This window comes from Ovis canadensis, chromosome 20 (genome assembly GCF_042477335.2).
Source record: "Ovis canadensis isolate MfBH-ARS-UI-01 breed Bighorn chromosome 20, ARS-UI_OviCan_v2, whole genome shotgun sequence".
NCBI classification, from domain to species: Eukaryota; Metazoa; Chordata; class Mammalia; order Artiodactyla; family Bovidae; genus Ovis; species Ovis canadensis.
This window is the reverse complement of record NC_091264.1, coordinates 46,371,073-46,397,261: the sequence shown is the minus strand read 5'-3', so window position 1 is coordinate 46,397,261 and position 26,189 is coordinate 46,371,073. Positions and strand designations below refer to the sequence as shown.

General features: G+C 39.7%; 2 protein-coding genes across 5 annotated transcripts in view; one reads left to right on the top strand and one right to left on the bottom strand.

Moving 5' to 3' along the window:
• Window positions 1-26,189, bottom strand: part of SLC17A1 (solute carrier family 17 member 1) — an 89,922-nt gene that overhangs the window by 11,132 nt on the left and 52,601 nt on the right. The gene's annotated exons all lie outside the window — the stretch shown is intronic.
• Window positions 1-26,189, top strand: part of SLC17A4 (solute carrier family 17 member 4) — a 38,631-nt gene that overhangs the window by 9,212 nt on the left and 3,230 nt on the right. For 2 of the 4 annotated variants that reach the window (XM_069563649.1, XM_069563647.1), the window contains 8 exons: window positions 1,811-1,934; window positions 11,425-11,630; window positions 12,179-12,412; window positions 12,494-12,581; window positions 13,258-13,344; window positions 15,684-15,802; window positions 15,928-16,089; window positions 25,996-26,128. In XM_069563649.1, the coding sequence (XP_069419750.1) occupies window positions 1,844-1,934; window positions 11,425-11,630; window positions 12,179-12,412; window positions 12,494-12,581; window positions 13,258-13,344; window positions 15,684-15,802; window positions 15,928-16,089; window positions 25,996-26,128 (1,120 nt within the window). In that variant the 5' untranslated portion in view covers window positions 1,811-1,843. Of the gene's footprint in view, window positions 1-1,807; window positions 1,935-11,424; window positions 11,631-12,178; window positions 12,413-12,493; window positions 12,582-13,257; window positions 13,345-15,683; window positions 15,803-15,927; window positions 16,090-25,995; window positions 26,129-26,189 lie in introns of all 4 variants that reach the window. The other 2 variants (XM_069563648.1, XM_069563650.1) reach the window with 1 other exon arrangement.

Sequence of the window (26,189 nt, the reverse complement as noted above, 5' to 3'; positions counted from 1 at the left end):
TAAGTGGAGCTTCATCTTCAGTAATTCTGAGTGATCTGTGTTGAGCAAATCAGCCTAGGCCCAATTCTTCTTACTTCAGTTTTTCAGCTGAGCAAGAGTTCTCAGATAGTTAAGACAATGTGAATTCCAAACTCCAACTTCCCAAAACATGGTTATGAATTTTTGTAACTTTCAGGAGAGGCTCAGGACAACGCACATGAGAGCTGTCACTGTCACACTTGTTGCAAAGGGCAGAGTCTCTAACTCAGTTTTGAATTCCCTTGAGGTTTCTGGCTCTATGTCAAGATCTCTATTAAAGCTGCTTTCCTGGCATGAGTCTTAGGCTTCATCCTCCATTCCCTACAAGGACCTGACAAGCCCCTGACAAAAACTGATGCTTTGTCCCCAGGCCCAAGGTTTCTGAAGAGTAAGCTCATTCCTCTAATTTTTCATTACATCCATGGAGATATCTCATACTACCTTTTAATATATGTATTTAAAAAGATGCTTTCTCAGGACTTCCCTGGTGATCCAATGGTAAAGAATCTGCCAACCAACACAGGGAACATGGGTTCCATCCCTGGCCTAGGAAGGGATCAGCCGAAAGGGATCAGTTTTTGCTCAGCTGAAAAACTGAAGTAAGGAGAATTGGGCCTAGACTGATTTGCTCAACACAGATCACTCAGAATTACTGAAGATGAAACTCCACTTAATATGAATTCAAGATCCAAAATTATAAACACTCATAGAAGTGATCATATGCCACAGGGCGACTAAGCCTGTACACCACTACTGAGCCCACATGCTCCAGAGCCTGAAGCCACTGCAGTGAGAAGCCCAAGCACTGAGAAAGCCCATGCACAGCAATGAAGACCTAGCACAGCCAAGAATCAACAAATAAATAGTAAAACAGATGTTTGCCACATTCTGTCTTGTATCAGTTCAGTTCAGTTGCTCAGTCGTGTCTGACTCTTTGTGACCCTATGAATCACAGCATGCCAGGCCTCTCTGTCCATCACCAACTCCTGGAGTCTACCCAAACTCATGTCCATAGAGTCGGTGATGCCATCCAGCCATCTCATCCTCTGTCATCCCCTTCTCCTCCTGCCCCCAATCCCTCCCAGCATCAGGGTCTTTTCCAATGAGTCAACTTTTCACATGAGGTAGCCAAAGTATTGGAGTTTCAGCTTCAGCATCAGTCCTTCCAATGAACACCCAGGACTGATCTCCTTTAGACTGATCTCCTTTGGACTGGTTGGATCTCCTTGCAGTCCAAGGAACTCTCAAGAGTCTTCTCCAACACCACAGTTCAAAAGCATCAATTTTTCGGCGCTCAGCCTTCTTCACAGTCCAACTTTCACATCCACACATGACTACTGGAAAAACTATAGCCTTGACTAGACGGACCTTTGTTGGCAAAGTAATGTCTCTGCTTTTGAATATGCTATCTTGTATATCTAGATCTTCTTTAGTAGATCTAGTTTTTCAGGTTATTTAATCTACTGGAATCTTCCAGGTGAAATTTCAAAGAAGATTGTCAGGTTTTAACAGCCAGTTGCTACTGGTAGCAGCTGAAAGATATGGAAACATAGAACTGGAAAGAATAGTACAATCCATTAAGGCAAGCCAGACCAGATCCCTCATTTGAGGAAAGCAGAGACGTGCCATTCCCACGACTACACATTTGGGTAGTGATAGAATCTGGACAACAAATCATGTCTCTTGAACACTAATCTAGCACTTTTTCCACTAAACATTTCCTCCTAATTCTTAGAAGAATTGGGGCCATGCTATAGGACACCTCTTTTTATATTTGCTTTTATTTCAGTAGGTAAACACCACTGTCTGGGAGAAGAGAACCAAAATGTCTAACACGATAGAAGCCGGAACCATAGTGGGAGGTCCTGTCAATAATGATACTGTAAACATGGCTCAAGTACAAACCTCCAGGAAAGGTAAAATCGTGTACTGGGGTGTGGATAAAACTGGGATCTATGTCACTGTTTGGTGATGTACAGCCTCTTCTTGATCCTACACATTGCCAAGAATTCTAAATAGCTGTAAAGCATTTGTACTGAGAATTACTTCATTTCTTGGGAGAAACCTTGAAGGTATATAGGACAGGTAGATATCAAGACACTAGATCATCAAGACATTAGGTAGGGATAAAGAAAAAAATTTAGAGCAGATGTCAAATAGAAAATATGGAAACCAATCTAGGTTTTTCTGATACTAAGTCCAGAGACCATCCCATTTGATCTTTCCACTCAGACTAGATTCAGATCTACCTCAAGGAGAACAGGCTTTTTCTTTATACCATATCATAGAAGTCACATATCATATCATCCTCCTCCCTCTCAGTTAAGTTACAATTTAGTGCTTTTCAAGAATATATCAAGTAATACATTGGTGCTTCCCTGGTGGCTCAGATGGTAAAGAGTCTGCCTGCAATGCAGGAGCCCTGGGTTCAATCCCTGGGTCAGGAAGATCCCCTGGAGAAGGCAATGGCTACCCACTCCAGTATTCTTGCCTGGGAAATCCCATGAACAGAGAAGTCTGGCGGGCTACAGTCCATGGGGTCACAAAGGATGAGACGACTGAGCAACTAATACTTTTTCAATAACACATCATAAAGAAACTGTTGAACACCTTATTTTACTCTAAACTCTAAATGACTTATAACTATTTTATTCACTAATTATCTTAAGCATATAGGCTTTTCATAAGATAATGCCTTTTAAAAGTAAAACATGAACCAAGATGGAATGCTTTGTGAGACTCAACATTTTAGCAAGTATATCTGCTGGCAAGTGAACATGCCTTAAGGAAAAGGGGATTTGCCTAATCTTATCCATCAAAGAAGAAATCAGGAAACATGCATGCTCTTTAATACTACTCACTCTACAATTAACTACCATCAGACATTTAATGAATACTCTTCCATTGCTTCAGCTTCCTTATCTGTAAGGTGGAAGCGTTTGCATCTCTAAGATCCCATCCATTTCTAAACAATAGGAGCCTATTGGACTCTATGCCATTGGCCAAATTTTCTTATCCCAACTCTCTCTCTCTAAAAATCAGTAACTTACAAACAAAGAACTTATAAACAGTTTCCATGGCACAATATAGCATACTGGGTAAGAGTACAGATTAAGGTGCTAGACTGCCTATGTTTGCAATCTTGATTTTGCAATTTATGAGCTGTGTGACCTTAGGCAAGTTACTTAAATTTTCTGTGTCTCAGTTTCCTTATTTGTAAAAATGAGATGATAACAATAGTACTTATCTCATAGGATTTCCATGAGGATTAAATTAGTTATAATATGTGAACCATTTAGAACAATGCCTGGCATGTAATTAAGCGCTGTATAAGCTTCACTATCATAATCACCTCTCATCCAGTTTTTCTTCCTTAGTCTACTTTTCAGCGGTCTTTGGAACTCTGGGCAATTTGTCTAAAAGTGGAACTTAATGTGGTCTTTCTAGTTTCTTCCACAGTCTTTTAGGGCATCCACCCCACCATGCTGCTTTATCCCCTGCTGACCACTTCTTGACCCCAGCCTGTTATCACAAATGGCATTATGCTAATAACACTCATCTTTTGTTTTGGCTGATTCTCCTCCCACTTTATAAGAGAGAACCTCAACCACTCCTCAATGTCCCACTTAGTTATTTTGTATTTCTCATAAATGCTTATGAATAAGCCTTGCTGGCTGCTTCTTCAGTTGGTGTCCAACATCAATTTTTCTCTCACCTCTCTCTCTAGCCCATTCTCAGTGGGCACTGCTGGGTCCTCTGTATTTCACTCTCAGGACCCTGTGGGGCTTTCTCCCAGGGCCAGAACCCCCGGAGATTACTGACATCTTTACTGGGCATGATTGTGCTTTGAAGATACTCAGAGAATCAAATCCAGGCTTTCCATGGCATGTGGGGAAATGCCCTCTCCCCCATTATATGTCATATCTGGTCACGTGGCCACAGAAAAGACTTGCTTATGCTCCTATATCTCAAGAGACCCTAGGTGAAAAGAGATGGACCTTCAGGTTCTGCCAGAGGTCAGGCTCTATTAAGGGTTCATATGGCAGGGTATGGACAGGCATCACCTTGACCTTCCTATCCTTTCTCTACCAAAGGCCCATGAGCTTCTGCCTGAGTTCAGTCAGATAAATGGAAGCCACTTTAGGTAATTCAAGAAAAAAAAGAGGTTTAATATAGAAGATGGAAATAGTCCACAGACTTTGGGAGGCTGGGGAAGAAGTCAGGTTAGCCACTTCCAGGAAATCCTGAAGTGTAGGACGGATGGGACACAGCTAGCAATCCTGTGCAGCACACAGTGGGTGGTGTTCAGAGCACCACAGGCCCAGGCAAAAACCCCGTCTACCATTACTAATCCTCCTACTCCTCCCTGTAGTGGCCTCCTTGGCACGGTGTTCAGTTCTCACTGTGTTCAGCCTTCCAAACTTTGTTCTAATGCTCTTGTAATTGGAAACTTGCTTGCATGTAGGTTGAGGATTTTAGTTTCCAGGTATTTATCTATTACTGTGAAAAATTTAGAAGGGCAGGCCTGGCAGTGAGAGTTAATAAACAACACTGGACACTGCTTCCCTGCTCCCTGTCAAAATCCAGCACAGAGTTAAATATACCCTGGCCTATCTTAGGAATGGCCCCAAAAGATGAGTCTGCAATAACATTCCTTTCTGAAAGTCACAGAAATCAATAAAATAAGCACAACACCTTGAGAAAATATTTTTACTTAGGTTAAAACTTAGGAATTATTCCTATCACACACTACAAATCCTAAGGCTCCTTGCTAGATTTAGTATAATTTGGATGAATTAAGAGGATGCCAAGAGGAGACAAAACTCTCATCCTTGGAGCATGGCCCCATGTTACAAACAGAAAGGGGACGGCACTGTGAAGCCCCAGGTCAAGCTCTCCAGCTTAGATACTCTCCAGCATCTCAAGGCTGGTGGACCACAGGCCAGGTGAGGTCACCACAGGCCAGGTGAGGTCACCACAGACAAGGTGAGGTCTGCAGTACTGGGATATGGTGGGGGAAGCTGCTCTGTGCCCACATCTTGATGTTTCCCCCTCCACAGCTCGCCAGTCTTTCTAAAGGTCTGTAGCTTAGGATCTTGGGCCAGTGCAACAGAGCAGGGGAAAACATACACAATTGCAGAAACTAACTTGGAAATTGGCGGGGCGGGGGCGGATTTTCCTCCAATTATGCAAAGTCATTGTAGAATTAAAATGCAAGAATAGCTAATTTTCCCTGAATTGGTGAAAAAATGCCAAGGGGTCATCTTCCTACCACCTGCCTCTTGACCATATGTATACATAATACTATCAGCACATGACAACAGGCCTCCAACCAGCCAAGGTGGCCCATCGCAAGGGTTATATCACACGGGGCAAAATCACACATGATTGGCTTTTATAGTCCAAGACTGGACGTATGGGTGGGACCCCACAAGGGACTTATATACATACTGAATTGGCCAAAAGGTTTGTTCAGCTTTTCCGAAACATCTTTGGTCAACCTAGTACTTTAGCACACACACATAGAAAAGGAAACAAATACATAAAAGAGAGATCACTGCATAATGAAGGCATGTCTATCAAGTACTGAGCATTTTATATGAATTAATTCACTGAAACCTCACGAGAATCCTTCAAGGAACATACTGCCAGCATCATCTCCATTTTTCAGCAGCAAGAACTCAAGTACAGAGGGATTAAGTCCTCATTTAAGGACTCATTTAAATCATCCAGGCACAAACAGGTATTATCTGGATTTAAACTACAATGGTCTGATTATTAACCATTATATTACAGTGCTGTGCTTATTTGGGGAAATTGAAGAGTAGTTTCATTTCACATTTCTCCAAGTTCTCAAGAATACTTAAGAAAAAAAGCTTAGCATGTATGAAGTAAATCAATAGGAAAATATGAAAGAAGATGAGAAAGGAAACTAAAGAGAAAAAAATGTCACTTCAGAACTAAAACAGAATTAGTAGTAGCAAGGAGAAGAAGGCGATGGCACCCCATTCCAGTACTCTTGCCTGGAAAATCCCATGGATGGAGGAGCCTGGTAGGCTGCAGTCCATGGGGTCATGAAGAGTCGGACATGACTGGGCGACTTCACTTTCACTTTTCACTTTCATGCATTGGAGAAGGAAATGGCAACCCACTCCAGTGTTCTTGCCTGGAGAATCCCAGGGACAGGGGAGCCTGGGGGGCTGCCTTCCATGGGGTTGCACAGAGTTGGACACGACTGAAGCGACTTAGCAGCAGTAGCAAGGAAAGAAATTATCACTGTAAAAAATCAAATCAGCAATGTAGAACTGAGGCTTAGTCACTCAGTTGAGTCTCTTTGTGACCCCTTGGACTGCAGCCTGCCAGGCTCCTCTATCCATGGAATTCTGTAGTCAAGAATACTAGAGTGGGTAGCCATTCCCTTCTCCAGGGGGTCTTACTGACCCAGGGATCGAACCCAAGTCTCCTGTATTGCAGGTAGGTTCTTTACCATCTGAACCACCAGGGAAGCCCCAGTAAGGAAATGATTCAAAAGATAATAGATGTGGGGCTTCCCTGGTGCCTCAGTCATAAAGAATCCTCTTGCCAAGGCAGGAGTCGTGGATTTTATCCCTGATCTGGGAGGATCCCACAAGCAGTGGAGCAACTAAGCCCGTACACCACAACTACTGAGCCTGTGCTCTAGAGCCTGGGGTGTGGCTCTAGAACCAGGGAAGCCACTGCAATGAGAAGCCCACACACCACAACTAGAGAGTAGCCCCCGCTTGCTGCAACTGGAGAAAACCCCTCAAAGCAATGAAGACCCATCACAGCCAAAAATAAATAAATGATCATAAAAAAGATAATGGGTGTGAAGAAAGTAACAAAGTTTCTTCAAAAATAAATAAAAGTAAGTTACTTAGAAATCCAGTTTACTGAGTTTATAACTTCAAGGAAAATATATAGAAAACCAAAGAAGACAACTTAAATGTATAAAAAATGTAAGCTCAAATTATGAAGGGAATTGAAATGGAATATATATATATAAGAACTGATTTCTTGATAAAGAAGATTCTGTTCAACAGCAATAAAACAATTTAATACTCAGATTGTTTAGACAGATTAAATAAAGCAATCATGGGAGAAAGGGGGAGAGAAGCATTTAAAAGGTATAAGGTGCTAATTATGGAGAACTCAGCAGTGGCCACAGGACTGGAAAAGGTCAGTTTTCATTCCAATCCCAAAGAAAGGCAATGCCAAAGAAAGTGCAAACTACTGCACAATTGCACTCATCTCATACGCTAGTAAAGTAATGCTCAAAATTCTCCAAGCCAGGCTTCAGCAGTACATGAACCATGAACTTCCAGATGTTCAAGCTGGTTTTAGAAAAGGCAGAGGAACCAGAGATCAAATTGCCAACATCCGCTGCATCATCGAAAAGCAACAGAGTTCCAGAAAAACATCTATTTCTGCTTTATTGACTATGCCAAAGCCTTTGACTGTGTGGATCACAATAAACTGTGGAAAATTCTGAAAGAGATGGGCATACCAGACCACCTGACCTTCCTCTTGAGAAACCTGTATGCAGGTCAGGAAGCAACAGTTAGAACTGGACATGGAACAGCAGACTGGTTCCAAATAGGAAAAGGAGTACATCAAGGCTGTATATTGTCACCCTGCTTATTTAACTTCTATGCAGAGTACATCATGAGAAACACTGGGCTGGAAGAAGCACAAGCTGGAATCAAGATTGCCGGGAGAAATATCAATAACCTCAGATATGCAAATGACACCACCCTTATGGCAGAAAGTGAAGAGGAGCTAAAAAGCCTCTTGATGAAAGTGAAAGAGGAGAGTGAAAAAGCTGGCTTAAAACTCAACATTCAGAAAACGAGGATCATGGCATCTGGTCCCATCACTTCATGGGAAATAGATGGGGAAACAGTGGAAACAGTGTCAGACTTTAGTTTTGGGGGCTCCAAAATCACTGCAGATGGTGATTGCAGCCATGAAATTAAAAGACACTTACTCCTTGGAAGAAAAGTTATGACCAACCTAGATAGCATATTGAAAAGCAGAGACATTACTTTGCCAACAAAGGTCCATCTAGGCAAGGCTATGGTTTTTCCAGTGGTCATGTATGGATTTGTGAGTTGGACTGTGAAGAAAGCTGAGCGCCGAAGAATTGATGCTTTTGAACTATGGTGTTGGAGAAGACTCTTGAGAGTCCCTTGGACTGCAAGGAGGTCCAACCAGTCCATTCTAAAGGAGATCAGCCCTGGGTGTTCTTTGGAAAGACTGATGCTAAATCTGAAACTCCAGTACTTTGGCCACCTCCTGCGAAGAGTTGACTCATTGGAAAAGACTCTGGAGCTGGGAGGGATTGGGGGCAGATGGAGAAGGGGACGACAGAGGATGAGATGACTGGATGGCATCACTGACTCGATGGACATGAGTTTGAGTGAACTCCGGGAGTTGGTGATGGACAGGGAGGCCTGGTGTGCTGCGATTCATGGGGTCGCAGAGTTGTACATGACTGAGTGACTGAATTGAATTGAACTGACTGAAAGTACATGATCTTCTCTGAAAATATAATTTATAAGTTTCAATTAAGAAATATTGTGCATCTCAAAAAAAACCCCTGTATAATAAGGTGAGAAAGTTGTTCAGAAGTTATTCCTTTTAAACAAAACACATTGTGCCCTAGTAGATTCACTAGAAAATTCTATGAGAATTTTAAGGAGCTGAAAATACTGATATTTTCTATGCAGAAGAAATCCAAATAATTTGTGGAGATGAAGGTGAAATAAAGCTCTTTACTCCAAGTGTGGACTGTGCATGTGACTTTTTCCAGAGCACAGCATGGAAAGGGATAAAGAATAAAAGAGTTAACTTCACGATTAAAAAACCTAGCAAACACTACCTCAAGCCAGGGGATCAAGGTTAATATCATCAGTGAGAGATCACATTGATAGCATGTATTTTTGATATGATGTCATGAAAATAGCCCTCTACCTCTATGGTCATCCTTTCAAAAAGCACATTACTTCAGTCTTATCATGAGAAAAGCATTTGACAAATCCCAGTTCAAGGACAATCTACAAAATATCTGACTGATATTCTTCAAAATTGTCAAAATCATCAAAAATAAGGAAAGTCAGAGAAACTGTCACAGCCAAAAGGATCCCACATGTGGTGATTAATTGGATTATGAGACCCTGAATGGGATTCTGGGACAGAAAAAAAATCTACAAGGTGAAAACTAAGAACTCTGAATGAAGAATGGGCTTTAATAATGATACTAATTAATGTAGGTTCACTAATTGTGACAACTGTGCCATACCAATTTAAGATGTTAATAATAGGGGAAATGGTGTGAAGTCTACAGGAGCTCAATAACTCTAAGTCTGAAACAGTTCTATAATAAAAAAATATATTAAGAAAAGAGAAAATGACTATGTATCTAAAATACTTCAGATCACAGATTGAGATGGAAAGCTTAAAACTTCCTTTCTTTACAAAGATAGCATGGCAAAAAGTCACATACACACACATTCACAAACTACAAATTAAGCTCAGTTATATATGCTAATGTAAAACTCTAGCTAAAATATTAGCAAAATAAATCATGTGTTTTCATTAAAACAGTCTATTAAGAAGAGGTCATTCTAAGAATGTAAGGCCACTTGAATATTAATAGCTATAATGAATTTATATTGCTGTTGCTGTTTTTGTTTAGTAGCTAAGTCATGCCCGACTCTTGTGACCCCACAGACTGTAGCTCACCAGGCACTTCTATCCATGGAATTTTCCAGGCAAGAATATTGGAGTGGGTTGCCATTTTTTTCTTCAATAAGGAACTTATATAAACTTTCAAATCTCATCACAGCACCTTGAGTCTCTATTGTTAACCTTAATTTACAGGGGAAATAATTGAACCCACAAGAGTTCAGAGACTTGCCCAAGAAAACAGCTATAAAGAGAGCACATCCAGGAGTCTGGCTCTATGATTAAAATACAGTTGATCAAACTTACTGCATTCTTATAAAAATAAAAACAGGATAGCTTAATACAATAAAAGTATAATTCCCACCAACACCTAGCAATATACCTAAAAAGTAAAGTGAGAAGTATTCCCAGTAGATTCAGGTATTGCATGACTGCCCATTTTCACCATTCCTATTTACCAGTGTTTAGAAACTGCCAGCGAATAAAATTACCCAAGAGAATAAAATGGCAAAAACAATCATCTATTTTTTCCCATTATTTTGTACGTAACGTGTATGTGTTTGATTTTGTCTAAATCTAAGGGTGGGGGGGAGGGTGAAAATGACAGGGGAAAATGACTCAGTTAAAAAACCACAGAAAAGTGCTTTAAAAAAGCTTATGACTTAACTAAAGATTAATTATAAAATTCTACCTTGGGACAAAGAAAAGAACTTGAATACATGGGGAGCCATCTCTGCTCTTGGCTAAGAGAAGGCAATACTATAAATACAGCAATCCCTCTTAATCTGCCATATCAATATGATATTGATCAAAATTTTAGTATAAATTTTGTGGATGGGGGAGGGGAGAGTTTCAACTAAATGCTCCCATAGTTAAACCAAAGGTGGGGATCTGTCAATTCCTGGAACTTAACGAGGGTATTGCTACACAGCTGGGGACAGCGCTGGCCACCCCAACTGTTTGCTCCCTTGCAGGAGCCAGGAAATGGGGCATCCACCTGCCCTAAGGACAGTGATCACACATCATACCTCTGGGATTTCTCTCCAGGGATAATGAATCAATTCTATCAGCTGTTGTCAAACTAATGTATCTGGACTCAACTGCAGGGATAACCTCAGAGCTCTCATGGATCACTGGCAAATTATGTGCAAGCCTGGATTATAGTATCAAGATAATGTTTAAATACTTCTGTGGTCTAATTAACCTTCCTTTCAAATCTCATTTCCTCTCAGCCCCTGGACATAATTAATCTACCATGTTCCCGGTTACATTTGGTACTGAAAGCCATCCCAGCTGTCCAAGTCGGGGCACTTGGGAATCATTTCCAAGAAATTCTCTCTTACTATCCATATTCAATCAATCACAACTCTCAGCTAATTCTTTCTCTAAGTCTACTTCTTTCTATTCCTGCTCTCATCAGCACATGCCAGGACACTGACTGGGAAACTCTTTCTTTTGTTCGCTCTGGCCAATTCCATATATTCTTCAAGTCTCTACTTAAGTAATGGTTCTGATGGAGTTATCCACTCCCCACCCCTGTACTCCAAGGGGTACAGGTGTTTGCTGAACACTGACAGAGTCACTTCTGCTCTCTCTGCATTTCTGCTTCACAGACAGACTGCAATCTTCTTCCACATCCAGACTTAGGAAGGGTGGGACAAAAGCACCCTTTTGTAAGACTTTCTGTACTTCTTGTCTCAGGCTTTTGTTCAGTTCGACATGGGCTAGCCCTTATCCTGCATCTGTGTAATCTTTCGATTTCCACCCAACAAATGAACATGAGCATTGCCTTGCCAGTTATGGTGAACAATACAGCTCTGCCCAGTTCACCCAATGCCTCCACAGAGAGGCCACCCATTGACTCCCAGGACAACTGGAACGAAACTCTGAACGAATCTAAGGCAGTGGTAAGTTTAATGAAACTCTGGATCCTTTCTTTGACTCAAATGTTTTGACCTAAAGAGTTATGTGCTAAGATATACTATGTTCAAAGAACCGTATTACACAAAAGCATAATATGCATCTGAGATTTTATACTAGTGTCTATAAGTGTACCTAGGTATTACAGTTAGAATGAAAGGAACAGATCTTTAGCATTTAGTGGAGGTAAATTCTTCCCCTACAATGATGAAAATCACCAAAAAGTAAGTTCTACAGATTTATGTCTATTTTCTCTTTCTTCACATATTTTTTTTATTACCTTGCCTATAATGCTTTCTTCTTTGTAAGTTTTCTTTCTTTACAGGTTCCCAGTTAATTGTGTAGCTGGGGAAAGTGAGTAAGGGAAACAGTACATTGGGCATATGTTTAGGTTTTACTGATAAAATTAGTAGATTGAAGAATTGGAGAGAGGTAAAAGGAAAGAGAACTGCCAATCATTTTCTTGTATCTTAAGTCCTCACGATAAAAACTGTTGAGTCTCTAGTCAAACAGTGAGTTTCTCTTTGTCATCTAGGCTGCTGTGTATGACTGGAGTCCTGAAATTCAGGGGATCATCCTCAGCTCACTCAACTATGGCTCATTCTTGGCTCCAATTCCCAGTAGCTATATGGCTGAAGTATTTGGAACCAGGTATTTGTCTGGTACCTGCATGTTTATTACCTCAGTCCTGGCCCTCTTCACTCCACTAGCAGCTGATACTGGAGTGACTGTGCTCATTGTCCTACGGGTCATCCAAGGCATAGTCCAGGTACCAAGACCTTTTCTAAGTACACATAGAATTAGGTTCCAAAATGACCTCAGATAGCCAAGAATCAACTTTTTATTTCAGGTTGCATTATTAACAAGTCAGTATTCAATCTGGGCTAGATGGGCTCCACCACAAGAAAGGAGTCAACTCATCACCATTGCTATAGCAGGTAATTGATACCGTAATTATCACCTTGTATACTCTGTCCCTTGTGGCTGAGCTGGTAAAGAATCTGCCTGCAATGCGGGAGACCTGGGTTCGATCCCTGAGTTGGGAAGATCCCCTGGAGAAGGGAAAGGCTACACACTCTGGTATTCTGGCCTAGAGAATTTCATGGACTGTATAGTCCATGGGGTTGCAAAGAGTTGGACACCTACACGGCGCTGGGTGGACTGGACAGAGTTGGACATGACTTTTTAGCAACTTTCACTATGCTTTGTCCAAGAGTACTCTGCCACAGCCTATCAACAGAAGTCAAACCTTAACATCCTAAGTACTCTGTCTCCCTGCTTTACAGGAGCTAACCTAAACTATCCTATCTTTCTTGATCATAACCAAATGCTTCCTGGGCACCATTCTTGCAAGTGCTTTTAATTTCATTTTAGTCTCAAAGCAATCTTGCAACTCAGTAACATATAATTATTTCCATTTCACACATAAGGGAATAAGAGACGCAAAGAGACTGATGACTTTTCCAGAATCACACAGCTACTAGTGAAGGAGCAGAATCTAACTTAGGTAGCCTGGGTTGCAGCTTAGCTTTGTAATGACGTTGGTCTATAGGAAGCACCTAGAGTCTCAAGTCTGACCTTCTCACCCAGAACATCCTCACATTTTCTGTTTAGGGTCAGTGCTGGGCTGCTTCATCATCTTCCTTGTCGGTGGTTACCTCTGCCAGACTATAGGATGGCCTTATGTCTTCTATATCTTTGGTGAGTTTGTGCTTTTCAAATCTCAGAATTTTGTTTTATGATAGAGACTGCTGGGCATGATTTCTGTGATGCAGGTCATCTATGGTTAACCAAATCCTAGTAGATAATGTTCAGAACTAATCATATGGTGAATCTTGCAAGTGACATTTAAGTTTTAATATCCTGAGTGTAGAGCTAGAATAACCTGATGAGTTTAAAGGCATCATAATGTTCCTTCTTGCTTCTAAATTGAACCCACAAAGGACGTCAGAGGGATTTCTTTCATGAATGCTGCATATGTAGTCTTAGTGAGATTATATTTTTAGTTATGCTGTTTATTTAATGCTTCCTCAGTTGTTCAGTGGTAAAGAATCCGCCTGCCAATGCAGGAGACATGGGTTCAATCCCTGGATCAGGAAGATTCCCTGGAGAAGGAAATGGCAACCCACTCCAGTATTCCTGCTTGGGAAATTCCATTGACACAGGAGCCTGGTGGGCTACAGTTCATGGGGTTGCAAAAAGAGTAGGACACGACTTAGCAACTAAACAACAAAAATTTATTCAGTACATTCTTTTAAATTTCTGTTATTACTACAACCAGAAAATTATGGGAATTTGACCTTCATGCATGCTCAGTTGCTCAGGTGTGTCAGACTCTTTGTGACCCCATGGACTGTAGCCTGCCATGCTCCTCTGTCCATGGGATTTCCCAGGCAAGAATATAAGAGTGGGTTGTCATTCCCTTCTCTAGAGGATCTGCCTGACAGGGGTTAAACTCCATGTCTCCTGCATTGGCAGGCAGATTCTTTATCTCTGCCACCTGGGAAACCCAATATGATGTAATCATAGGTAAAGTACTGATTGGAGTAGAGCCAATCAGTGGAGGCTGCAGGACAGAGCAGATCATGTGAGGCTCACGAGTGGACAATAATATAGAAATGTTGGGAAAGTTTCCGAAGATCACAGTGTTCCAGAGGTGACATTCTACCACACAATTTTGCCTTTACCCAGCCCTGTGTGAAATCTTCCCAAATGCTTTCAGCTAATCTTTGTGTTTGTTTGATTTTTGAACATTTTCCGGAATCCCATCTGCAAACTGCCTGATTCCAGTGGAACTTACTGGTCTCATTGGTGTTTTCATTAGAGGATAATAGTCTTAGATCCAGGATTCTTATAACATCAGGTCAGTAATTCTGCTGAGAATAAAAGTGTATGAAGATTGTTTACTATATTATAGCATATCAGCCTTCAAAGGCTCTGTCATGGAAAATTTCAGAAGGGCAGGTTACAAAATTTTCAGGGACTGGGAAAGGCTTACTGTGCTCCTGGTTTTGGGAAAAGGTAAATAATATACATAAAATAAGAACTCACTAAATATTGCTGAATCAGTGTTAACATCCTCCATCCTCAACGTGCAACAGTGCTCGTTTTCATCTCTCTCACTCCCCTCCCCTCTTGCTTTTAAGTTCCTTGATGACAAGATCATGTCTTTATACTCTTTTATTCTCAACATGTAGCAAAATGCCTTGTATATGGTGGCTGTTCTATATTTGGGAAGGACTGTATAAACAACAAACTAACAAGCGAAGAGAAGACGACCCCCTTAAGATTCTAAAAAGGGAATGAATGTTTCCACTCAATACTAATAATGTTGAGTTGTCCAACACTGTAATAATGTATTACACAATTTCTTTACTGAGGATTAATTTCATTCTATATCCAGAAATTACCTGGGTAATCAGCTGCATATATACTATATATACTGCTGCTAACCATTAAGTGTTAGAGATAAATAAGAAAAGATTTAATAAAACATAAACTTTGTGAAGCATGACTAGCGGGGGGATGCTGACTGGTAACTTCAACAGTGAGGGCACTTTCAAGCACATGGGATGAACGCACTAATAACTTTTAGCAACAATGTACAGACTTACTACTAGTGCATTTCAAAACCTCCCCAAACTCAGTGATTTTAAACAACCATTTAGTCTCTTAGTTTTGTGGGACAGCTCGGCAGGTCTGCTCTCTGTGTGCCTCATCTGCCTTAGAGAGCTGGAGCATGTTCTTCCCATGCCAATGGCTAAGGCACAAGAGGATAAGTGAAAAAACGCAGTGCTTCCTAAAGCCTAGCCTCTGAATTGCCCCATGCCGCTGGCAAAAGCAAGCTACATGGCCAAGACAAAAGTCAAGTGGTAAGGAAGTACCCTCCATCTATGATAAGCCTAAGCAAGGGATACGTGCAAGAAGGAGGGGAGTTTGGGGCCATTATGTTAACGACAGGAATCATCTCAAGGCAGAATCAAACTGATAGAAGTCCAATTCTGTGCTAAGTAGAACCTTTTTTTTTTTTCTTTTTAAAGGTGGAATTGGCTGTGTCTGTTCTTTTCTCTGGTTTGCTGTCATTTATGATGACCCTGTGAATCATCCATTTATTAGCACTAGAGAGAAGGACTATATCGTCTGTTCACTGGCTCAAGAGGTGCACTGGGGAACTCCTCTGCCATTTCCCCATGTCTGTCTGGATGTCTCAGTGGTGAAGACTTCAGCAGAGCAGAGCTCTGATCTTCAGATACATATCTGACATCGATATGTACTTTCTTCCAGGGTTCTCCACCAGGCTGGTCTCTTCCCACTAAAGCTATGATCAAATCACTACCACTTTGGAGCATTCTCATCTTTTACTTCAGTGATTACTGGCATTTTTTTGTCCAGACATCATACTTGCCAACATTCATCACCTCTGTACTTCAAGCTAACATCAGAGATGTAAGTACAGAGAAAACTCATTTTGTTCTTCTGTTGCTTTATATATAATCCCTTCTTCTCTCTCCTACAGTCACATGTTTAGGCCAAGGGTCTTCATGGAGGAAATGATACCTGATTCACTTGAATTCTGATTCAACTCAACATGTCCTACTGCGTATTGGGGGCAGAATGGTATGGCTCTAGGTCAACTTGCCATTCATAGAATAGCATATTTTTTAAGGGACCTATGCAGAAATTTTTATGTTCAATCCAGTCAACATTTGCAAACAAGACATTCTGCTGGCAGCATAAGTGATAAAACAATAAAAATTTGCCTTTGAGAAGGCTCTGACAGAGAAGCATAAACAATGTTATGACATTAAAAGGACACAAAGTTCCAAATAGGACTTGTACCAAAAACTTGTGGAAAATAAACATTTTATTCCAGTGTAACATATATAAAGAAAAGTGTGAAAACTGCACATGTGTACTGCTGTCTATACAATATGTACACATTTTCTTTTTCTGTACACATTTTCACAAAGTGAACAGATGCTCTGAATGGCTGAAAAGAGCCTATCAATTCCTGCCATCTGAGTGTCTTGAAATTGGTGAAGGGTGTATCATCTTCTAACTTGTTAGTGACACTTCACTAGGTTACTGAATTAGTGTTTCATTTTTATCCTTTGTACAAAAAGTGGGGCTCATCTGGTGAAACCATGCTAAGTGGTCAACAAAGAACTGACCTTTCCCAAGGTCAGAGTCTAGACAGCATACATGCAAACAGTCTGGAGGTCCTGAGATCAGAAAGCCCAAGGACACAGTAGCTATGGGTCTTCCCAAAAGAGGAATGGGGGAGTCAGCATCAGGTAACTGAAACCAGAATCCTAGGCAAAGGAATCAGGAGACAGGAGGTCTAGACAAGCAGGATGCCAGTGCTGAGAGCTAGACACCCTGAGGCCGACTGTTGGAAGCGATTGGTCTCTGGTGTGAAGTGGGGTAGCCTCTTTAATCTCAGAAGCCAAGGCTGAGGAAGAGGGTGATGAGGGAATGATTAGAAGGGCAAGTTGAGAACAGACAGTAGGGTTTCCCCAGCTTGAGAAATCAAGCGGTCTTGAGTCCCATTGGTCTCAGGGTATTTTTCTCAGTAACCTTGATGGTCCTGGTTTGTTATTGTTTTTGTCACTACAACTCTTTGCCCACTCTTTGTTGTGCCTGACTCTTTGCAACCTCATGGACTATAGTTGGCAAGGCTCCTCTGTCCATGGAATTTCCCAGGCAAGAATACTTGAGTGGGTTGCCATTTCCTTCTCCAGGCTTTGGTATACTCATCTGTAAAATAAACATCTTGGACCATTTGGCAGTGAGATCCTTTTCATTGTCTGGATTATGTACAACAAAGGATTTTGGATTTTCTTTAATAACATTTCGATTTAGGAATTGAAATAATAACATTTAAAATATATATAAAAAGATATGGTGAAAAATCTTACTCTCATTCCTGTCCCCAAACTGCCCTGTTTTCTCAGCCTTCTGTTGAGATATATCCCAATTTTGATGAGAATTTTTATCATGAATGGCTATTAAACTATAAAATGCTTTTATTCGGCATCTATTGATTATGTGATTTTTACCATTCCTTCTGTTAACATGATGTCTCACATTGATTGATTTGTGAATACTGACCCATCCTTGTATTCCTGGAATAAATCTTACTTGATAATTGGATATGATTCTTTTTTATATCATCTAATTTGGTTTGTTAATATCTTGTTTAGGGTATTTTCTTCTATATTAATCAGGATATTGGCCTGTAATTTTCTTTTATTGTAGGGTCTTTATCTGGTTTTGGTATAGGGTAATGATGGCCTCATAGAATGAATTTGGGAGTGTTTCCCCCACCCCTTCCATTTTTTTTGGAATAGTTTGAGAAAGGTAGGTATGAGCTCTTCTTTATAAGTTTGATAGAACTCTCCTGTGAAGCCATTTTGTCCTGAACTTTTGTTACTGGGAGTTTATTATTTTAATTACAAATTCAATTTCATCACTACTGATTGGTCTGTTCAGATTGTCTATTCTTGGTTCAGTCATGTATGTTTCTAGAAATGTATCTATTTCTTCTAGATTGTCCAAATTGTTGGCATATAACTGTTCATTGTATTTTTTTTTTTTGTATTTATGGTATCGAGTGTTATTTTTCCTCTTTGGTTTCTTATTTTATTTGGGTCCTCTCTCTTTTCTTCTTGGTAATCTTGGCTCTTTATCAAGTTTGTTTATCCTTTGGAAAAACCAACTTTTGGTTTCACAGATCTTTTCCATAGCTACTTATCTCTGATCTATATTTTATTTCCTTTTTAATTTTTATTATTTTCTTCCTTCTGCTGACTCTGGACACTTTTTGTTCTTTCAAATACCAGATTTTGAGATTTTTCTTGAGAAAGGCCATAAACTTTGCTCTTAGAACTGTTTTTTGCCCCCCTTGAATGATAAACGCTTTACAGAATTGTATTGTTTTCTGTCAAATCTCAACATGAATCAGCCATAGGTATACATATAGCCCCTCCCTTTTGAACCTCCCTCCCATCTCCCTCCCCATCCCATCCCTCTAGGTTGATACAGAGCCCAGGTTTGAGTTTCCTGAGCCATACAGCAAATTTCCATTGGCTATGTATTTTACATAAGGTAATGTAAGTTTCCATGTTACTCTTTCCATACATCTCACTCTCTCTTCCCTTCTCCCCATGTCCATAAGTCTATTCTCTATGTCTGTTTCTCCACTGCTGCCCTGTAAGGAAATTCTTCAGTACCATTTTTCTAGATTCTGTATATATGCATTAGAATATGATATTTATCTTTCTCTTTCTGACTTACTTCACTCTGTGTAATAGGTTCTAGGTTCATTCACCTCATTAGAACTGACTCAAAGGTGTTCCTTTTTATGGCTGAGTAATATTCCATTGTGTATATGTACCACAACTTCTTTATCCATTCATCTGTTGATGGGCATCTAGGCTCCTTCCATGTTATAGCTATCGTAAGTAGTGCTGCAATGAACAATGGGATACATGTGTCTTTTTCAATTTTGGTTTCCTGAGGATATATGCCTAGGAGTGGGATTGTTGGGTCATATGGTGGTTTTATTCCTAGTTGTTTAAGGAATCTCCATACCGTCTTCCATAGTGGCTGTATCAATTTACATTCCCACCAACAGTGCAAGAGCATTCCTTTTTCTTCACACCCTCTCCAGCATTTACTGTTTGTAGACTTTTTGATGATGGCCATTCTGACTGGTGTGAGGTGATCTCATTGTAGTTTTGATTTGCATTTCTCTAATAATGAGTGGCGTTGAGCATCTTTCCATGTGTTTGTTAGCCATCGGTCTTCTTTGGAGAAATGTCTGTTTAGGTCTTTTCCCCACTTTTTGATTGGGTTGTCTGTTTTTCTGGTATTGAGTTGTATGAGCTGCTTGTGTATTTTGGAAATTAATCCTTTGTCAGTTGTTTCATTTGCTATTGTTTTCTCCCATTCTGAGGGTTGTCTTTTCATTTTGCTTATAGTTTCCTTTGCTGTGCAAAAGCTTTTACGTTTAATCAGGTCCCACTTGTTTAATTTTGTTTTTATTTCCATTACTCTAGGAGGTGGGTCATAGAGGATCTTGCTTTGATTTATGCCAAGTCTTCTGCCTATGTTTTCCTCTAATAGTTTTATAGTTTCTGGTTTACATTTAGGTCTTTAATCCATTTTGGGTTTACCTTTGTGTATGGTGTTAGGGTATGTTCTAATTTCATTCTTTTACATATAGCAAGCTGTCCAGTTTTCCCAGCACCATTTATTGAAGAGGCTGTCTTTGCCTCATTGTATGTTCTTGACTCCTTTGTCAAAAATAAGGAACCCATAGGTGCATGGGTTTATTTCTGGGCTTTCTATCTTGTTCCATTGGTCTATATTTCTGTTTTTGTGCCAGTACCATACTGTCTTGATGACTGTAGCTTTGTAGTATAATCTGAACTCAGGAAGGTTGATATCCTCCAGCTCCATTCTTCTTTCTCAAGACTGCTTTGGCTATTAGGGGTCTTTTGTGTTTCCATATGAATTGTGAAATTTTTTGTTCTAGTTCTGTGAAAAATGTCATTGGCAATTTGATAGGGATTGCACTAAATCTGTAGATTGCGTTTGGTAGCATAGTCATTTTCACAATGTTGATTCATCCTATCCAGGAACATGGAATATCTCTCCATCAGTTTATGTCATCTTTGATTTCTTTCGTTAGTGTCTTATAATTTTCTGTGGACAGTTCTTTTGTCTCCTTAGGTAAGTTTATTCCTAGATATCTTTTTTGTTGCAATGGTGAATAGAATTTTTTTCTTAATTTCTCTAATTTTCATTATAGTATATTAAAATGCAAGTGATTTCTGTGCATTGATTTTGTATCCTGCAACTTTGCTTAATTCACTGATTAGCTCTGGTAATTTTCTGATACTATCTTTAGGGTTTTCTATGTACAGTATCATGTCATCTGCAAACAGTGAGAGATTTACTTCTTCTTTTCCAATCTGGATTCCTTTTCTTTTTCTTCTCTGATTGCTGTAGCTAGGACTTACAGAACTATGTTGAATAATAGTGGTAAAAGTGGACACCCTTGTCTTGTTCCTGATTTTAGGGGGAATGCTTTCAGTTTTCCACCATTGAGAATAATGTTTGCTATAGGCTTATCATATATAGGGCTTCTCTCCTAGCTCAGTTGGTAAAGAATCTGCCTGCAATGCAGGAGACATGGATTTGATTCCTGGATTGGGAAGATCCCCTGGAGAAGGAAATGGCAACCCATCCCAGTATTCTTGCCTGGAGAATCCCATGGACAGAGGAACCTGGCGGGCTACAGTCCATGGGGTCGTAAGAGTCGGATACGACTGAGTGACTTTCACTACTGCTACAGTACTATCATAAATGGCCTCTACTATGTTGAGGTAGGTTCCCTCTATGCCCATTTTTTCAAGAGTTTTAATCATAAATGGGTGCTGAGTTTTGTCAAAGGCTCTTTCTGCATCTCTTGAGATTATCATTGAAGGTTTTTAATCCTTCAGTTTGTTAATGATTTGCATATACTGAATAATCCTTGCATCCCTGGAATAAACCTAACTTGATTATGGTGTATGAGCTTTATTATGTGTTGCTGAATTCTGTTTGCTAAAATTTTGTTGAGGATTTTTGCATCTATGTTCATCACTGACACTGGCCTGTAGTTTTTGTGTGTGTGTGTGTGTGTGTGTGTGTGTGTGTGTGTTGTCTTTGTCTGGTTTTAGTATCAGGGTGATGGTGGCCTTGTAGAATGAGTTTGGAGTGTTCCTTCCTCTGAAATTTTTTGAAACAGTTTCAGAAGGATAGACATTAACTCTTTTCTAAATGTTTGATAGAATTCTCCTGTGAAGCCGTCTGGTTCTGAGCTTTTATTTGGTGGGGGGAAGATTTTTGACCACAGCTTCAATTTCAGTGCTTGTAGTTGGGTTGTTAATAATTTCTATTACTTCCTGGTTCAGTCTTGGGAGATTGAACTTTTCTAAGAATCTGTCCATCTGTCCATTTCTTCCAGGTTATCCATTTTATTGCCAAATAGTTGCTCATAATAGTTTCTTACAATCCTTTGTAATTCTGCATTGTCTGTTATAACCTTTCCTTTTTCATTTCTAATTTTGATGTGATTCTTTTTTTCTTGATGAGTCTGGCCAAAGGTTTGTCGATTTTATCTTCTCAAAGAACCAGCTTTTAGTTTTTTTAATCTTTAGTATTGTTTCTTTCATTTATTTTTATTTCTGCTTGGATCTTTATTATTTCGTTCCATTAATTTGGGGGGTTTATTGTTCTTCTTTTTCCAGTTGTTTTAGGTGTAAAGTTAGGTTGTCTATTAGATGTTTTTCTTGTTTCTTGAGGTACGATTGTGTTGCTATAAACTTCCCTCTTAGCACTGCTTTGGCTGCATCCCATGGGTTTTGAGTTGTCATGTTTTCATTGTTTTCTTAGAATTGCTTTTGCTGCATCTCATGGATTTTGGAGTATTATGGTTCCATTTTCATTTGCCCCAAGGTACTCTTATTACCACTTTGATTTCTTCATTGACACTTTTTTTAAAAGTAGAATGTTCTTTAGTCTCCACATGTTTGTTTTTCCTATTTTTTCTTCCTATAATTGATTTCTAGTTTCATACCATGTGGTTGGGAAAAATGCTTGATACAATTTCTATCCTGTAAAATTTGTTGAAACTTGTTTTGTAGCCTGACATGTGATCCATTCTGGAGAACTTTTCAAGTGCAACTTTTCAATGTGTATTCTGCTGTTTCTGGATGGAATGTCCTGTAAACCTAACTGGTCTATTGTGTCATTTATGACCACTGTTTCCTTACTGATTTTCTGTCTGAATTATCTGTCCATTAATGTAACTGATGTGTTAATACTATTATTGTATTTTTGTCAATTTCTCCCTTTATGTCTGTTAATATTTGCTTTATATTCAGGTGCTCCTATTGCATATATGTTAGAAAGTGTTGTATCTTCTTGTATTGATCCCTTTATCATTATATAATCTCCTTTGGTTTTTTGTTCCAGATTTTGTTTTAAAGTCTATTTTGTCTAATATGAGTGCTGCTACCACCATTTTATCATGCTGTTTTCATGAAATATCTTTTCTCATCCCCTCACTTTCAATCTGTATGTATCTTTTAACTCTGAAACGAGTCTCTGCAGGCAGCATACAGATGGGTATTGATTTTTAATCCAATTACCTGCCCTGTGTCTTTTGTTTGGAGCATTTAGCCCATTGACACTTAAAGTGATTATTGGTAGATATATACTTATTGCCATTTTGTTGCTTGTTTCCTGGTTGTTTCTGTAGTTCTTTCCTACTCCTTTATTTTTAGTTTATTACCTTCTGGTTTGATGTTTTAGTGGTATCCTTGTGTTCCTTTCTCTCTCTCTTTCTCACCTTTTTTTTTTTTTTTCTTCTGTATCTACTGTAGGTTTCTGATTTGTGGTTACTATAAGGCTCATGTATGTTTACCTGTATCTACTTGTTTTAAACTGGTAGTCATTTAAGTTCAAATGCATTCTAAAAGATTTACAATGTTACTCCCTTCCTCCATGCTTTGTATTTTTTACATTCCATATTTTACATCTTTATGCTTATCATTTCACTTTTTTAATAGTTGATTTTACATTTCTTTGTCTTTTAATATTCATGATAGACTATTTAAGTGGTTGATCTACAGCCTTTACTATTTTCTTTTACCAGTGGGACTTATGCTTTCCTATAGATTTTAACTTCTTGTTGTAGCCTTTTCTTTTCACTTAGAGAGGACATTTTAACTTTTCTTTTTGGGTAGGTTTAGTATTGATTAACTCTTAGTTTTTGCTTGTCTAAGAAGTTTTCTCTCCTTCAATTCTAAACGATAATCTTGCAGGGTAGAGTATCCTAATTGCAGGTTTTCCCCTTTCAGCACTTAAAATACATCATGCCATTTCCTTTTGAGACCAAAAGGAAGTTTCTGCAAAGTTTCTGCAGGAAATCAGCCTGCAGCCTTCCTTCCTTCCTTCCTTCCTTCCTTCCTTCCTTCCTTCCTTCCTTCCTTCCTTCCTTCCTTCCTTCCTTCCTTCCTTCCTTCCAATAGTCTTACAGGGGTTCCCTTGTATATAACTGCTTTTCTCTTGCTGCCTTTAGAATGATCTTTTCATCTTTAATTTTTGTCACTTTGATTATAATATGTCTTGGTGTGGCTCTGTTTAGGTTGATCTTGTTTGGAATGCTTTGTGCTTCTTGTACCTGGATATATTTCTTTCTTCAGGTTTGGAAAGGTTTCTGCCACAATTTTATCAAATATACACATTTTTGACCTCTCTCTCTTTTTGTTCTTATTCTTCTGGGACTCTTGTAGTACAAATCATGAGATCTCTTAAACTCTTTCTTTTTGCAGCTCTGATTGCTGATTTCCATTATTCTATCTTCCAGATCACATATGCATTCTTCTGTATCATCTAGTCTGTTAATTCTTTTCAGTATGTTTTTAATTTCAATTATTGTATTCTTTAGTTCTGGCTGGCTATTTTTTAAAAATATTTTTTATCTCATTAAAATTATCACTATGTTTATTTTTCTAATTCAGATTAGCATTCTTATTACTAATTATTTGAACTCTGATACATTATTTGTTTCATTAGCTGTTTGAATTAAATTCCTCTGTCTTTTCCTTTTGCTTAATCTTCTCTGTATCTATGAAATTAAGTGAAACAGTTACCTATCTCAAACTTGAAGGGGTGTCCTTATGTAGAAGCATCCCTGTGCAGTCTGTTGTGCCCAGTGTCTTTGGTGGGAAAGCTAGGTTCAATGTTGAACATGAGTCACTCTTCCCCATGGTTTGCTGGTAGCTATCACAAGAGTAGGAGGTAGAACTAGAGGTAGAAGGGCTACAGCAAGAGCCAGTTGTGAGCCAGGCTTCTCCTCAGTTTGACAGCCAACACCACACTGTTTGTGTGGGGGTGGGCGGGTGGGTGGGTCCCAAGTTTCTGGGTCAAAAGCCTTGAGGGTTGGTCTGATCTGGTTACATTCCTTCTCTGTGTGCTCTCCCCACTCCCAGCACTGGCACCCTCACCCAGGGAGAAACAGTGCTGGAGCAAGAGGAGCCGAAGTGGGTGCTTGGCATGAGTTGGGGTGTGGGCTGTGGTAGTCCCAGCACCAGTCAGAGTCCTGGACAGCTTCTGATCTGCTGCCTTCATAGGCACCAGCAATGTTCAGATGTTATGCTTGGTCTGAGCTGTCTCTCTCCCTCACAACTGCATACTCTTCTCAGGCATGGCAGCCCTCTCCCCAGTGTGGACCTGCATTGGGAGCAAGAGGGGCTGCAGCAGGTGCTCTGCTCAGGTTGATGTGTGTTACCCAGTGGTGGGAAACCAGCCAGAGTCCTTGTCAGTTTCAATCCGCTTCTTCTGCCTTTTTTTGGGAGTAAGCAAGTGTGTGCATTCTCTTCCTAAGTGGAGTCGAGGTTTCTCTTTTTCTTCTTTTTTTAATAGTCCGGCTATCAATCCCACTATTTTTCAAAATATCAGCTAAGGGGAATTGTCCTATTGGTGTCAGACCCCAGGGTGTAGCACTCAGTATGCGGTTCTCACCACTCACTCCCCAGGGAGCATCTCCGAACCTATGTAATTCTCCCTCTTCTGTGTACCCTCCTAAGGATGCAAGTCCTGATCCGATCACTTCTCTTCATTTCTACCCAATTCTGCGTGGATCTTTCTTACAGTGTTGATTGGATAGCAGTCTTTCCGCCAGTCTCCAGTTTGTTTTCAGTGAGAATTTTTCCACATGTAGTTGTATTCTTGATGTGTTCATAGGGAGGTGAGCTTTGCATTCTCTTACTCCACCATCTTGATCTCCCTCCTCTATAAACTTTTATATTTATCAACAAATTGCTTTCCATGGGGCATTGATATTTGGAAGTGCCTGATTCCCCTTGGCATCACCACAGATCATGTCAAAAAACTGTTGCACTCTTGCCAATTTGACAAAATGTTATCTCACAGAAATTTTACTATTATGAGGTTGGTTACCTTTTAATACGTTTAGGAATCACTTTTTTTTTTTCCATTAACTTGTCTTTCATACCCTTTGATTATTTTTCTACTTAGCTTTTGTTCTTTTTAATATCTATTTCTGCAAGATCCTTACATATGACAACATTAGTCCATTTTTTTCCAAGCTGAACTTAATGCATATTTTTCCTCAGACACTAAAATTATATTGGCTCATTCCAGTAACTTCAGTTTTCATTAAAAGTGCTATGTATATACAAGAAAAGCTATAGATGTAGACAATCCACCCAGGGATCAATCTATGTCATGGTGGCTGTAGTGAGGCATGCGCTTCACCTCAGTTCTGGTTCTCAGAGTGGGATACTGTCAGCCCTGCCATTTGCTTCTGCCTGTATCTGTCTTGTCCCTGGAGGTCTACTGGCAGATTTTCTCCTCTCCAGAAAAATCCTCAGACTCAATACCATCAGGAAACTCTTCACTGCTATCGGTAAGAACTGAGGTGGATATGGGGGTGGATGTGGGAGGCTCAGGGAAGCTTCCTATTCACT